This window comes from Theobroma cacao, chromosome 3, assembly GCF_053813885.1.
Source record: "Theobroma cacao isolate CCN51 chromosome 3, ASM5381388v1, whole genome shotgun sequence".
Taxonomy (NCBI): Eukaryota; Viridiplantae; Streptophyta; class Magnoliopsida; order Malvales; family Malvaceae; genus Theobroma; species Theobroma cacao.
In genome coordinates this window covers 39678864-39695407 of record NC_142641.1, presented here as the reverse complement: position 1 = coordinate 39695407, position 16544 = coordinate 39678864, and the positions used below count along the sequence as shown (strand labels likewise).

At 36.2% G+C, this 16544-nt stretch overlaps 2 protein-coding genes and 1 pseudogene across 2 annotated transcripts; 2 read left to right on the top strand and 1 right to left on the bottom strand.

Moving 5' to 3' along the window:
• The first annotated feature begins 2631 nt into the window (after window positions 1-2631).
• Window positions 2632-4757, top strand: ABCG8 (ABC-2 type transporter family protein). The gene has a single exon (XM_018117439.2). It carries the CDS (start codon window positions 2801-2803, stop codon window positions 4592-4594), a length of 1794 nt encoding a protein of 597 aa, XP_017972928.2. The 5' UTR covers window positions 2632-2800; the 3' UTR covers window positions 4595-4757.
• Window positions 4758-9802: 5045 nt separating this feature from the next.
• On the top strand, window positions 9803-11503 carry LOC18605655 (UDP-glycosyltransferase 88A1 pseudogene; annotated as a pseudogene).
• Window positions 11504-12567: 1064 nt separating this feature from the next.
• On the bottom strand, window positions 12568-14207 carry UGT88A1 (UDP-glucosyl transferase 88A1). Its single transcript, XM_018117495.2, has one exon. The coding sequence runs from the start codon at window positions 14081-14083 to the stop codon at window positions 12641-12643; it is 1443 nt and encodes a 480-aa protein (XP_017972984.2). The 5' UTR covers window positions 14084-14207; the 3' UTR covers window positions 12568-12640.
• Between the last annotated feature and the right edge of the window lie 2337 nt (window positions 14208-16544).

The following is a 16544-nucleotide window of genomic DNA, read 5'->3' as shown; positions in this document are numbered from 1 at the left end:
AAAAATTAAAGAAAAAAAATTTTCTTGCATTAATTCATGAGGAAAAGGCTTGAAGCTTTCTTGAGGGTAGATGCTTAGATCTAGTCTGCTTTAGATTATTAATCGCACAAACAATACCATTCTTGAGAGTGATAATCCTTTTCAAGTTTTAAGTTTTCTTTTTATAACTCACATAAATTTTACAAATATATATATTAAACTTAAAATTGGGATTGGCTAGAAGACCTGTGCAGAGAAGGTGGTCAGATACGGCGGCTGCACTTTTCAGTTATGGCTCCACCATGGAGTTAACATTTGCTGTTCAATTTGTGGGATAACTTATAAATGGGGGATTCAGATTACTGAAGTCAATAAAATTCCACCCACATCATGTTCATACGTTATGATGATTCGATGGTGTGGCTTGCCTTTGTATCATCTCCAAAAAGTGGAAATTAAAAATTTTCCATCCAGAGGCCAAGACATCAAAAACCTGTGAAAGTGGATGGTCTACTTTGATAAACAAGTAAACCTATATTTAAAATGACTTCACTTCACTATCTAAGCTTGACAAAGATTAATGAGTAAAAGCTCATAATTAGTCCTCCTAATTTGACTGTGACACATAAAGTAATAAGGAGCATAAAACTTTTTTTTTCTTTTGATAGAAACAAGATCATTTTATTTAGAGAGACAGAGAGAGGGATAGCATATGAAAAGGCTGCAATTTACAAACAAAAAACACTCCAAACAAACAGGAAAATCAGCAAACCAAAAAGGGAATTTACTCCCTTCACATTGGAATGCATTTCTGGCAAAAAAAAAAAAAGGCGAAAGGAAAAGAATTGAAGGAAAGTTGGCGAACGGTCAAAGATTAAATGATGATTAGGATTAGGAGGCGAAGACTTTCAATTAAGCTGATCGAATCCGGTGGAGTCTAGTCCAATTAAAGAATAAAGAGAATTGCATCTACTTTTGACTTTTTGGCCCACAAAAATACTATTGTTTAAGGTCCAGCTTATGACCATGCATTTTGGGTTGGACAACTCAAGCGCCAAACAAACTAACATCAGGATTCCACTCTAAACCCGCTCTTGGAACGTTTTGCTAGGCTTTTTTCTCTTACTATTTGTTTATCCGGAATGACAGGAAGCTTAGGAAAAGGGTTTTTTCTCCTGTCCCTGGGTCTTTTTCGACGGTGACCTACTGGGCCGATAGGTCCTCAACACCATTTGACTCACACTCACAGACTCACTCTATATGATCCTGTTTGGACTTCAAGGCATTCAAGTTGCTCAATTCAGGGCCTAGCTTGATTAGGGTCCAAGTCGAAGTAGTTTTTTTCTTTTGGATGCAATCAATGTAGTGGCAGAATGTCTTTTATAAATGATGATTTGAATTTAGCAAATTTGACACCTAAAAGTGTTTGTAGATATTATGCCACAACTAATGTTGGAAGGGAATTAAAAAGCATTAATAACATAGTGACTCTTAAGTACAATGTGTAAATACGTAGCCAAAAAAAGAAAACTATGCAAATATATGGGGATTTGTCTTTTGGAAATATTACTAGTAATGTATATAACTTGATCTAAACCTACACTGGAGGATTGATATGAAATCAGGTGTTGAAAATTCCTCGACAGCTGTCATCGTCAGCTCTGGCATAATTGTCCCACTGTTGAACATGTGTGCATATGCCAATGGGAGAAGTCACGGATTGGCAAGTTGGCAGCAATCTAATGCAGCATTCTTCGTCAAGTGTTGGCGGACACACTTGAGACTTGAGAGAACAGAGAGAGAATCTGTGATCTCGTGATGGGTTATTAGGCTGATTACTTTGCTTTTTTCTTCTCAACGGCCCCCCACCATCCAATCCCTTCCAAATTAGCACATATTGTCATCTAGTACGTACTAAATAATGATAAAAACACAGTCCTTCACATGATTCTTAATTTCTTCCTCCAATTTGGTGAGCAAGTCAACGATAATCAAATGAACTCCATTCCTAATAAAACTACCCACTAGTATTGCAAATTAATCTTCTTTGCCCTTTTCCTTCTTTTTCTCTTTTGGACCACTGGCCAAATTGTCAGGCAAAAAGGTTTTAAGCTCTTTAACTGCTTCGAATGAATGAGAAGCATGGCTGCATGCCCATTTTTCTGCTTGAGTTACTTTTGTTTCTAAAGAAGTGAATTATGACCCGGTCGCCCATTTACATCTATGAGTAAGCGATGGAAATTGAAGAAGGAATTACATTTTTGGACTTTGGATATAATTAATTAAATAACATTTGAACTATTTGTCGTCTTTTAAGTTATCGGCAGTAGATGTCCATGAGTCTAGCAAAGCCAAATTTCCTCTATCGCACCTATATATGGCATGACCTTAGCAAAGATATCTTTGGAAGTAGAGGAAAATTCTAAATTTGTTTTGTATTTTTTAATTCTTGTTTATTGATAAAATTCTGTCTTGACTATGAACCGTACGTACGTATATATATTACTCTAATCTACAATATTTAACGCAAGAGCATGTTTCAAAATTTTGATAGTTCCACTCAAGATTATCGACGCTTAAGCTTATGATATAATACTTGCATTTGATCCTTACAGTTGCATGACAAAGCACTAATTATTTTATGAACTCTGATTAAATAAAACTACTAAGGGGCACTCCTCCAACTTTTTAATTCTCATTCTTCTTATCCGCCACCAACATTATACTCCAACTTAATGGAAACTACCATCAACCTATCTCTCCACACCCCATTCTCTATTTCCAAAATCCTCTCCCTCCAACCAATCCCTCCCCCTCCTCCATGGAAGACCAATCAGCCTCCCCATCCCCGCCGCGACCATCACCACTTCTCAAAACATATAAGCTCACAGCATCCTCAGTCTCTTATGCCAAATTGACCACCACCATTACGGGCTATTTCCTTTTCAAACCTTGCACTTCGACGCCTCCAACCTACATCCTCCGGGATGTCTCCTTCACCGCAAACCCCTCACAAATCCTTGCCATTGTTGGCCCAAGCGGAGCCGGAAAGTCCACTCTTCTTGACATTCTAGCAGCTCGAACGTCTCCAACAAATGGCGCTCTTCTACTCAATTCCACTCCGATCAACCCTTCTTCGTTCCGCAAGCTTTCTGCATATGTTCCTCAACATGATGCATGCTTGCCATTGCTCACTGTAGCTGAAACTTTTGCTTTTGCTGCTCGCCTTCTTGTCCCTAAAACATCAGAAATTGACATCATTGTGACATCTCTTCTGTCAGAGCTGAGGCTAACTCACTTGGCTAATACCAAGCTCGCTCATGGGCTGTCGGGTGGTGAGCGCAGGCGTGTTTCGATAGGTCTAAGTCTCCTCCATGACCCTGCTGTCTTACTACTTGATGAACCCACTTCGGGTCTTGATAGTACTTCAGCTTTCAATGTGATGCAGATCCTCAAATCCATAGCCGCTTCACGTAACCGCACTGTCGTTTTATCCATACATCAACCAAGCTTCAAGATTCTTTCGACCATTGATAGAATCCTCATGCTATCAAAAGGGACTGTTGTGCACCATGGTACACTTTGTTCACTTCAAGCATTCTTACTGTCCAATGGGTTTTCTGTCCCTCCTCAGCTCAACGCCCTCGAGTATGCCATGGAATTACTAAACCAGCTGCATGACAGCAAACCAATTACACCACCATCGCTCCCTCCATCACCTGAAAGTTCTAAATCTCCTACCAATGAAGCCAGTGATATCAGGTATCGAAGCTCAAGACTACATGAAATCTGCTCTCTATATAACAGGTTTTGGAAGATTATTTACAGAACAAGGCAGCTTCTTCTGACCAATGCATTTGAGGCTCTTATTGTGGGTCTTGTATTAGGAACGATCTACATTAATATCGGTTATGACAAGGAAGGAATAGAAAAAAGGTGTGGTCTCTTTGCCTTCACGCTCACCTTCCTTCTCTCCTCTACAACTGAAACCCTTCCGATCTTCATTAATGAAAGGCCTATTCTGCTGAGGGAAACTTCAAGTGGGGTTTATAGACTCTCATCATATCTCATAGCCAATACCCTTGTCTTCTTGCCTTATTTGCTTGCCATTGCGATCATATATTCAACTTCTGTCTACTTCTTAGTGGGCCTATGTGCTTCATGGCAAGCTTTTGCTTACTTTGTTTTGGTCATTTGGATCATAGTTCTAATGGCAAATTCATTTGTCCTCTTCTTGAGCTCTCTTGCACCAAATTATATAGCCGGAACTTCACTTGTTACAATACTTCTTGGTGCTTTTTTCCTCTTCTCTGGTTACTTCATCTCCAAGGATAGCTTGCCCAAGTACTGGCTCTTCATGTACTTTTTCTCAATGTACAAGTATGCACTTGATGCGCTCCTTATCAATGAGTATTCTTGCCTTGCGTCAAGGTGTTTTCTATGGTACAACGAAACCAAGACTTGCATGCTAACAGGAGGTGATGTATTACAAAAGAAAGGGCTCCATGAGGGGCAGAGATGGATAAACATCTACATCTTGGTTGGGTTCTTTGTGTTCTACCGTGTGCTTTGTTTGCTGGTTTTGATCAGAAGGGTTTCAAGATCAACGAAATGAAGACATACAGAAATTAGGCGCCAAGGATCATATTTGATTTTCTTTTTTCCAATTATTTCCTGTTAGTCCATTCCTTCTCTCCCTTGTTCACAAATCATAGTCCCCTGTAATGGCTGCTTGGAATATTTCTTTTGATTTATCAAATAAGTAAATTCCAACTGAATTATGCCAATAATCAGGCTTGATTCCCCGTGTTAACAGGGCAAATACTTAAAATTCGCAGCCACGTTAATATCTCTCTCTTTTTTGTTTTGAGTTTTCGTTAGCTCATGAAGGACGCCAGGAAGCTTCACATGGCCGAAACCATGTTTTCTTAGCGCTAGCGACCTCACAAGTCACAAGTTCCTTACAAGTAAGGCTTGAATCCTGGAATCATTGCATCCTTTCATGTAATTTGTCCGGATTACTTTTCACTCCCAAGTGCCAACATTGACTCCCCTTTACATATCCCAGCCTACAGCACGTCTATTCTTCTTGTTTGGGGACCAATCAGCAAGATTGGTCTCATTATCAACTTCACATTGATGGATTTTGGAAAATTCTTTATGAGCATTGCCATCGGCATAGTGTTGAAACAATATCTCCTATACTTGATAAAAAAATCTTTCAACTCAATCCACAAATATATCAGCCTGTGCGTACTGAGAATCAGAACAAGGTGGCCCTGGAGGGCTCCAGGTTAGTTTTTTAATAGGAGCATGACATGAAGAGATATGGTGGATGCGTTGGCAAGGATGCAAAATAAAGTTGGCCTGACCCACGCGCATCTCTGCTAAAGAATGTGTCACGGGTCTCTGTCTGTTTATGATACTGAAACCTGAAAGTGAAGAAGAATCCAAGGTACCGTCCTCCTCGATATAAATAGGCTCTTGTCGGGTGGTGAAATGCTGGTTTTTGTTTGCTTGCTTTCGCTTGGAATCAGTGCATGTTCACGGGTTCCTCTCTTTTCAAGGCTCACGTGAATTCCTGGGTGCTTTTTTCTAGCCAATTGCCAATTGCCAATTGCCTATCTATATACGCACCTCATGCCAATCGTTTCTTAAAAATGGGGATGAGCATTCAAAATAGAATTAATCCAATTTTTATAAAAATAATTGAATTAACTGAGTTATACTTTAAAATTGACATAATCAAAATTAACTTATATTAGATTAATTTGGCCGATTTTTCTATTTTTTCGACACCTTACATTATATATAAAATATTAATAATTTTTATTAATATTTATATTATATTTATTTAATATTTATTTAAAATATTTATATATAATATATTTTTAAAATTATATTATTAATGGTCATTTTTTAATTAATTGGATGGTAAAATCAAAATCAAAATAATGGAATAAATTAAACCAAGTAGTGATTAAATTAAAATCGAATAAATCAAATCAAATCAAATTAACTGAATTTAGTTAGTCTTTATCGGTTAATTTCAATTGGAATTGATTAATACTTACCCTTACCTAAAAATTATAGTAATAGTAGTATTAATATGAAAGTTTGGTTTTACCAACATTTAAGAAAAAAAAGAAATTTAAGCTAGAATTGAGATTTTTAGTAAGTTATAGTGAGTAAAATGACGTGGTTTGGTTTGGTCAACAAATATGTTACCTAAAAAAAGTGTAACTTTATTAATTAATACATGACTCATGAGTTATGGCAAAAGGCTTGGAAAACTATTTAAGGTGTGTATTTCAAATACCTATCACTCTCTTGATGGGAAAAGTCCTAATTAAGCTAAACAGAGTTTACAGATACTTTGGGAAAGAGTATCAAAGTTGGAGGAGACCGGAGAGACCACTACAAGGGAGACTTTACACAGACTTTGCTAAAATTGCCACTATATAGCCTCGTTGGCGCAGAGAGAGCTCGCACTGCAAATTAATAGCAATTGCACGGAGAAAGCTTCTGCAGTAACACTGTGCTTCAGATGAGTTTAATCGTATTGTATCGTTCATTTTACATGCCAATTTACACATGATACGATTGTAGGGTGAGAGAGGATTTAGACTCTTATCAAAGTAAATAAGTAGTTTTATATAATTCAACTCAAATATTTTTTTAAATTTGTTTAACATAATTTAAGAAAAAAAAAAAAGAAACATATTGCATGGCTAGCTTTGGGAGTGGCGACAAGTAAGCGTCGCATTGTATATTTTAATCATACGGTATCCATGCAAGAATCAAATGTCACCACCTTTTCAATATAGGACATGTGGCATTGGGATCAATATATCCTGTCTTAATAAAAACTTAGAGATCATGGAAAATGCTACAAATTATTCGAGCTAGCAACTAGCGAGTATAGACCCATGGCCATCTTAGCATCATAAGTTCTGTACTTTTCAAATAATAATAATAAAAAAGGATCTAACATCACCCCTCATGATCTATACACAAAACAAACAAGCATGTATACAGCAAGTTGAAAATTAGGAATTGTTAGAAAAAAAGGGCTGCATGAGGGCCCGATAGGACGCTTTATGGTAGGCCGAAGACCCTATATAGATGGAGAACCCAAAAGGCCGAAACCCCCTTTCGAAGATTCACACGTCCACACTCCTCACCTCCCACAATTGCATAAAAAGGTCTGTTAAGCTAACCAAATAATTGCATTCTTAGCTAAACCCTTATGAAAGCCAGCATTTAACTAGTTCGGCCCAATATATTTGTCAGTTCCTTGTTTTAGCCCAACTTTTCTCCCAAGTCTTGATATATCTAATATTAAGCCATGGGCACCACAACCACAAGTAGCCATACTGAATCATGACTAAGTGGGTGGGTTCGTGACTCACTGCGGTTTGAACTCAACCCTGGAGGCGTCTGTTCCGGGGTACCAATGTTAGCGTGGCCTCTATATGGCGAGCAGATGACGAGCAAAATAGTTTTCGTAGAAGAAATGAAGGTGCAGATGCGTTGGAGAATCCAGTGACAGAGTTGATGGACTCAGAGGCAAGGAAGCGAGGGATCGAGTAATGGCCATAAGAGATGGTGTGCTGCGGCGGCCATGAACGGCTTATCAACTGCCGCATTGGCTAAGTTATTCATTTAAGGTAAGAAATAAGGATCAGGTGACACACTTGTCAATAAGGAATAATTCCACATTCATTGGAGTATGTAATTGTCAGGTTTCACTGTTAATTTATTTGTTGAAACCAAGTTATTGATCTGCAATTTCATTTGAACTTATTTTTTGGCGATTTAGCGCAGATAAATTATGATCCATTTGTTTATTTGAGAAACTTAGAATAAGATAGAACATGAACATGATCTTTAATCTCAACTGCTTGTCTATGAAAAGTATCCCCGCTACCGTTCAGAAGGGCACAGAGGTTACCAACTGTATATATGTTTACAACAACTTTAGCTATTGCAACTACTAGCGGACACCGTGGTCTTTTAAGCACTAGGAATTATGGAAGAGTAGGTTAGTATTTTTTTTAATAAGGAAAAGGAGATTTGAATTTTATTTTTTAAATAAAAAATTATATATCAATTAATGAGTAAAATACTTGAATATAAGAGTAAATTAGTATTGGATAAATAATTTTCAAATTTTCAGCATTGTTCTCCATTCCAACTGTTAGCCAACCTATGCTTTTATTTATAATTAATCGCCAGCGAGACGTTTCTAGAATGCTAATGTGTCTGATGCTGATACGGCTGGCCATGCCAACACTTTTTCACGCTTCTTTTGCTCTGATTGCAAATTATTGAGTGCTATGGTCAACTACTTAAATCATTTGATTGATATCATATTCATCAGTATTAAATTTAGACATTCTTAAATAAATATTAAATATTACTATACGGAGATATTTAAAAAAATAATCTTTATAGATAAGATATTTTTAAAAATAATTATTTTTATAATTTTTACTATTTCTAATCAAGTTAAATAAAATTATATTTAATAAAATTGTACGTCATGATATTACACGTCATGTATAAAAATATATTACATATCATGGTTAAGTTGTTATATACTATGTGTAAAAATATACATGTCATATATAAAAACATGTGACACGACATGGTTAGGTTGTTACACTTCATATACAAAAACATGTGACACGTCATGGTTAGATTGTTACATGCTATGATTAAGTTGTTACACGTCATGTATAAAAATATGTGACACGTCATGGTTAGGTTACACGTCATATTAAAAAAAATATTATTATTACAAGCCATATTCAAAAAATATTGTTGTTGCACGATATATTGAAAAAAAAAATATTGTTGTTACACGTCATATTGAAAAAATATTATTATTACACGTCATATTCAAAAATACTTTGTTACACTTTAATACTTAAAATGTTATTGTTATTTACAAGCCAAAACTTCAAATCTTCTCAACTCTCTTCATATCTTTTTATTTTTTTGATAATTTGACACCAATTAAAGTGTTTCTAACATATTTTCATAAATTAAAACACAAATTTTCTTATCTAAAACACCTATTTTGACTAAAAATCTAAAAAAAAATTCTTTAAAAACCTATATTTATAAATTTCAAATTTTTGAGTTTATTGATGTCTATGTCTCAAATTGATCTAATTAAAAGCTATTTCAAACATCTGTGATCATTTCTACCATTTTAATTTTATCCAAAATACTTAAAAATCAAATTTTTCAAATAGTCATCCACCCAAACACATCAAAACCATCGCTTGGTGTCTTGAAAGCGTAAGAAAAAAAAATCTGAAAAAACGAGAGAGAGAAATCGGAGCATAACAGATGAATGCCGAAGAAAAAAATCAATAAAATTAAAGAGAGTAAGATGGTGAGAGAGAGAGAAATCGTAAACACAAATGAAAAAAAAATATAATAAATTATTTAATTTATTTAAAATAATTTTAAAAATATTTTTATCAAGTTATGACTAAATATGATTAAAAATAATTAAATTTATTTTAATGATTATTTTTAAAATACTTTTATCAAGAAATGTTATTCCTCGTAATTTCCTCATTGTTTATTCTTGTCGTATATGGTCGACTACTCAAGTCATTTGATTGATATCATATTCATTAGTATTAAACTTAGACATTCTTAAAATATTAAATACTACTACTATATAACTCAGAAGTCAGTATCCATGTATAACACGAAATTATTTCCCTAACCCTCTCCCCCATGCCGACGCGCCCCACTCTATATTTTTTTTTTCTTTCTTCTCCTATATACGCTTAAGACGACGTTATAAAATTTAAAATTTCCAACTCCATTTCAGTTTCCTGAGAGAGCGCAATGGAGGCCATAGTACTGTATCCATCCCCAGGAATGGGTCATCTGATATCCATGGTGGAGGTAGGCAAGCTACTTCTAACCCACCATCCATCCTTCACCATCATCATCCTCATCACCACCCCGCCATTTAACGCAGGCTCCACTGCTTCATATATTGCAGCTGTCTCCGCCACCACAACTTCCATTTCCTTCCACCAACTCCCCATCATCTCTTTAGACCCCGCTGCTTACGACTCCGTCGAAGCCCTCATGCGCGACCTCATCCACCTCAACAACGTCCATGCCGACGCCGCCCTGACTGCAATCTCCCTCACTTCAACCGTTCACTCCCTCATCATCGACCTCTTCTGCTATCCGGCTCTCGAAATCGCCGCCAAACTCAACATCCCAGCCTACTATTTCTTCACTTCAGGTGCAAGTTGCCTCGCTCTTTACCTTCACATGCCTAGTATTCACCGAAACACAACAGAGAACTTCAAAAATCTCAACACTCTTTTTCACCTTCCCTGCTTGCCTCCCATCCCTTTAAACCATTTACCAGAGCCAATGCTTATAAGGGACACCACGGTATACGATTTCTTGATAAACTGCACCACCCATTTGGCAAAATCAGCTGGAATTATTATCAACACATTCGAAACACTTGAGCCCAAGGCCGTCAAAGCGTTATCTAAAGGTTTTTCAATTCCAGACGGTCCAAATCAAACGCCCCCTGTTTTCTGTATTGGACCGTTGATTGATACAAATAAAGGAAGAAGTAAAGGAAATGGTGATGATGATGATGATAAAGGAATCGAGTGCTTGAAGTGGCTTGACTCGCAACCGAGTCAAAGCGTTGTGTTCTTGTGTTTTGGTAGCATGGGGTTGTTCTCCAAGAAACAATTGATGGAAATAGCTGTTGGCTTAGAGAAAAGCGGCCAAAGGTTCTTGTGGGTGGTGCGTAATCCACCTTCTATTAACAAAAACCAGGGTTTTACGGCAGGACCGGACCCAGCTTTAGATTCTTTACTTCCGGAGGGTTTCTTGGATCGTACGAGTGACAGAGGGCTCGTAGTCAAGGCATGGGCACCACAGGTGGAGGTGCTGAATCATGACTCGGTAGGCGGGTTCCTGACTCACTGCGGGTGGAACTCGGTGCTGGAATCGATTTGCGCGGGTGTGCCAATGGTTGCGTGGCCACTTTATGCGGAACAAAAGTTCAATAAAATACTGTTAGTAGAGGAATTGAAGCTGGCTATGCCTGTTAACGAGTCAGAGAGCGGGTTTGTTAGCGCGGAGGAGGTAGAGAAGCGGGTCAGAGAGTTGATGGAATCGAAGGAAGGCAACTCGCTCAGGAATCGTTCAATGGCAAAGCGGAAAGAGGCAGTAGCAGCACTGCGCGAGGGTGGGCCATCTCGTGCTGCATTAGCCCAATTACTCAAGTGCTGGGCTTGAGAAGCGCCGCAACACACTGCTGAGTGAAAAGAACTTCGACACGAAAAAAGGTAAAATAAGAAGTGTTTTGCTTTATTTTTTGAGTAAGGTTTGTTGTGGAATTGAATACTATTTCTTTCTTCTTTATTTTCTTTGCCAATTTGGGGACGAAATTGAATATGTCAGTGGTATTTGTAATCTTTCAGTTTTATCTCTTAAATTGAATATGTCGAAGCAATGGTCATGGGCTTCGTATTCTACACCTCTGGCTTCAACCATAACCTCCCTTCCTAGCAATATTTTGGCTGTCTAAAGAGAAAAATGGCCAAGCTTCAAAGTGTTGAAAAGAATATTCTGTAATTAGCACTTTTTCTATTGGTTGGAAAGAGAATTAATATGTGACATGGAATTCTGTTTGTTGCATGGGTTCCATTCTCATCCAGTAGAGTTTTTTCCAGTAATTTTAAATAGAGCCTTAGATAAATAACACGTGGCCGGTGGCCCTTTTCTTTTCAAAACCACTCTGACAACTAACAGTGAAGTTGGTTTGTTAACGTTAAATTCAGGACCACTTTACGTTACTTAAAAAAGGTTTGCTGTCAGCATTTGCAGCAGCAAGCAACTCCTGTTGCAAATCTTCATTTAATCACAGAAATGCATTAATTTAACAGGATGCTTGGCTTGAATATCTGCACATCACTCCCAACCTAGACGTAAACTAACGCAAGTTAAAATAACAGTTCAATCGTTGGAGGAGTAAATTAAAGGTAAGCAAAGAAAGAAAATATTTGGATGCGCTACCTTGTTGGGTGGACAATATATTGCCACTTCATTATCAAACGAATCCAAAGATTTATTATTAATCACGCCATTGTTAATCATTTGGCAACTATTCAATTACTGATCAACAAAACATAACAAAACAATCTCTTCAATCAGTAATTATAGGCTTCATCCCATATCTCCAAGGCCTAACGGCTTTAAACGCTCAAGCCGTCCTTCCCTACAATTTTGCAAGGGTTAGAGATTGTGGAAATGTAACGGTGGTGTACTGTTGCTTTTCGAATTCTTTTTTTCTTTCTTTTGTCCTTTCTAACCTTTTTGAGAGAAAATAATAAATAAATTACTATTAGAAATTTTGATCCATACTTTTTAATTAAATATTAATTATAAAGGCGCCTTTCAATTTTTTAAATTTACTTGACAATGAAATTGGCAAAGCACTTGAAAGAAAAATTGACAGCTTACTCGGTCCTCAAAAAGAGAAAACGGGGGATATCAAAAAAAAAAAAAAAAAAAAGGTCGAAGAGAAAGGTTCTGACCGATTTTCAATAGCTCTTATTTCGTTGGACCGACTAGAACCGAATCAGATGACTCAGTCTTGCTTCCATGACTCAACGAGTTTCGCTAGTGCTACACGGGAGGAACCTCCCTCACCCAACGCAGTCTTGGCGGCGTGTTTCATAGCTATGGTTCGCTCCCTAACCAGGTTACCTTCTTTGGACTCCATCAAATCTGTAACTCGCTTCTCCACTTCAGTAGCATTCACGAACCCGTACTCTGACTCCACGATCGGCAAAGCGATCTTGATCTCCTCCACTAGCAACACTCGATTGTACCTTTGCTCTGCATAGAGAGGCCACGCCACCATTGGAACGCCGGCGGTCACGGATTCCAGTACTGAGTTCCAGCCACAATGAGTCACGAACCCACCCACCGAATCATGATTCAAGATCGCCACCTGCGGCGCCCATGATTTGAGCACGAGTCCCCTCTCCTCGGTCCTCTCCAAGAACCCTTTAGGAAGCAAGGCGTTCAAATCTGGCTCGGCTTGTTCCTTGATAGCCACGCCTAGGCTTCCTGAAGGAGGGTTCCTCACCACCCACAAGAACCTTTGCCCACTTCGCTCTAACCCCACAGCTATTTCCCTCAACTGTTCCCTTGGAAACAAACCCAAGCTACCAAAACACAAATACACTACACTTTTACTGGGTTGAGAGTCTAGCCACTTTAAGCACTCGGCAACACTATCACCAGGGTTACCTCTACTTCTCCGCTCATCAACCGAAGAAATCAACGGTCCGATGCAGTATAAGGGAGCTGTTGGACCATCCGGCACACAGAGCCCATCGCAAATTGCTTTGATAACTCTTGGCTCGAGGGCCTCAAAAGTGTTATTTATAATCCCAGCTGACTTGGGCATGTTCTTGGAGACATCAAAGAAGAATTCATAGGCCTTTTCGGTGCGGTCGAGTATTGGTTTTGCCATATCTTTAGCTGGAATTGGTGGCACGCCCGGTATATCAAGAAGAACGTTGAGATCTTTGAAGCTTTTGGTGGTGTTCCTGTGAAGTGTTGGCAGATAAATGAAAGAAGCAAGAGAACCAGCGCAACTGGTGTAGAAGTAGTAAGGGCGGATATTGAGATCAGTCGCCACTTTGAAAGCGGTGCTGATGAAAAAATCCATGATTAAGGCCTGAACTTTGTACTTCTTGGAGATGGAAACCAGAGCTTGAAGAACGTTGGAGTTGTTCAGGCGGAGGATCTCAAAAGTAAGGTCCTCGTGGTTGGCGACGTTGGAAGATGGAGGGAGGGTGACTTTAGGTAGCTTGTGAAAAGTGATGGAAGGCATGGTGGAAGAGACGGCGGCGATATATGGAGCGGTCGCATCGGCTTGGTAAGGAGGGGTGGCGATAAGGACGTGGATGGAGAGTGAAGGCTGATGACTGAGGAGGGCCTTGCCTAACTCCACCGTGGCTCTCAGGTGGCCAATTGGTGGTGTTGGGTAGAGAACTACGGCTTCCTCCATCGCTGACATTGAGTGGAAAAACCACTGGAAAGTGGGAACCAAAGCAAAAGCAGTGTTGAGCTATTTGCTGTCCAAGCGCGCCTTCTATCATTGGATATAGGAATGTTTGGTTAACGGAAAAGATAAAATTACGTAGAAATAGAATGTGTTTGTAATAGAATAAAATAATTATTATTTAATTTGATATGATAAATAAAATAAAATAAGTATAATTATTATGAATTATTATAGTATTTAGTTGGTAATAGTAATTTTGAAATAAAAAAATAAAAAATTTTTTATTCATATGATTATTTATTTTTATTAGATTTTTAAATATTAATAATTTATAATTTAATTAAAATATTTATAATTAATAATTTAAATATTAATAGTTTATTTATAAGTTAATCATTAATATTTTAAAATATTAATATTTTATTTAATTTAAATATTATTATTATAACTTATTTTATTTCATTTTATTTTTCAATATTAATATTTATTTATTTAAAATATTAATAATTGATTATTTAAATATTAATATTTTATTAATAAATTAATCATTAATATTTTTAAAATATTAATATTTTATTAATTTAAAATATTATTATTATCAATTATTTTATTTCATTTTATTTTTGAATATTAATAATTATTTATTTATTTAAAAAATTAATCATTGATAATTTAATTATTAATATTTTATATATAATTTAAATGTTATTATGCTTATTTATTTTTAAATAGTAATAATTTATAATTTATTTTATTAATAATTTATAATTTAAATATTAATATTTTTATTTATAATTTAATTTTTAATATTTTAAACTAGTAATATTTTATTTTATAATTTAATATTAATATTTTAAAAATTAATTTTATTAGAAGTTGGAATTAGGGGTGTGCAAATCTCAGTTTTTTAGGTTTTCGATTTGGTTTTTCTTAAAACTGACCAAAAAAATCAAGCATTCTAACCAACCGAACCGCATAGGGGCTAAAGTCGATTTTTAGAAGTGGCAGTTTCGGTCGATTTTTATGAGTTTACTGAGAAGCACCAGTAATTTGGTTTACTGGTTTAAGGTTTAGTATGAGCGGCAGACACTAGAAAAGGAGAGCTGGAAAGGCAAAAAGGGAAAGGAGAAATAAGGGGGGTCGGGTCGTCAGGGGAAAATGGCAAATAAATGAATAATAGCAGCAGATTTACGCCTTTACCCTTATAAGGGGCAAAATGGGAGTGTTTAATGAAGGGTATTTTTGTATTTTCACCCCTTTGAAAACTAAATCCTATCACTGGCTAGTTATTCGGTCAATTTGGGGGGAAAGGAGTCCCCCCTAAAGGCCGAGTCGATCTGTCGACGAAGCCGATCGAATCGACCGACGATTACTACTGCAACCGTCAATTATTGTAATCGACGTTTGCCCGATTGCAATCGACCACTACCCACCCCTAGTTGGAATCAAGGGAGAAAAGGAGGAAGGAGAAAAAATAATATTTTATACAAATATAGTTGTAATTTTTTAAATTTATAAGGGGCATTTTGGTTATTATTATTTTTTGAATTTATTCCTCAATCATGAAATATCTAATACCATTGGAGATAGTGGTATTCGCTACTCTTAAGTTTTAGAGAATTTTGAAAAATAATCATTCCTGTGAAATGGCTATTTCTTGAACTATTTCACAATCAAACAAAGAAACAAAAGTTCCTTAGGAATTAAAGGGGAATGGCTTAGCCATTCCCCAAACCAAACATGCTAGTAGTCTTACATAAGGTCATAGGACATACTAAATTGATAATTGCCCAACAAAGAAAACACCAATAGTAGTGAGATGACGTAGTTTTAATCTTTTACTCATCCAATTCACTGCAAATGAAATGAATTTTTCTTCTATTTGTTCATGCATTCTTTCTAATGTGGGTTAGCCGTTTCTTTATGGTGGGAGAATTATCAACTACTGCCACATTCTTCTTGCCTTATTAGTAGATTTTAATTTTAGTACCATATATATATATAGTATTCTATAGATAATTTGGATGGTCTTACCCATGTGCTTTTACAGCATGTTTGATTGGAATGGCTATGCAAGGTGAGGAGGGAATAGTCAATAACAAGATTCCGTTGCTAGTGCTATTTCAAGAGTAAAAACATTAATGGAGAAAAATATCTTTGATTGATTTGAAGAATTATCATATTATATAAAATGCATTTTATTCATTTTTTATAATTTATTTCTCTCTTTAGCCAACTACCTCTCTCCTTCTCTCACTAAATTAAAATGAATTTAAAATTAAAAAATATAAAAGAAAAAATTAAAATAAATTTAAAATAAAAGGTTTAAATTTAAATTATATATTATAAAAAGTTAATATTTTAAACTTAAAAATTAAATTATAATTTTAATCATAATTTTTATTTTAATATTTTAAAAATAAAGAATAAAATAATAAAATAAATATTATACTTGTAAATATTTTAATTTAAA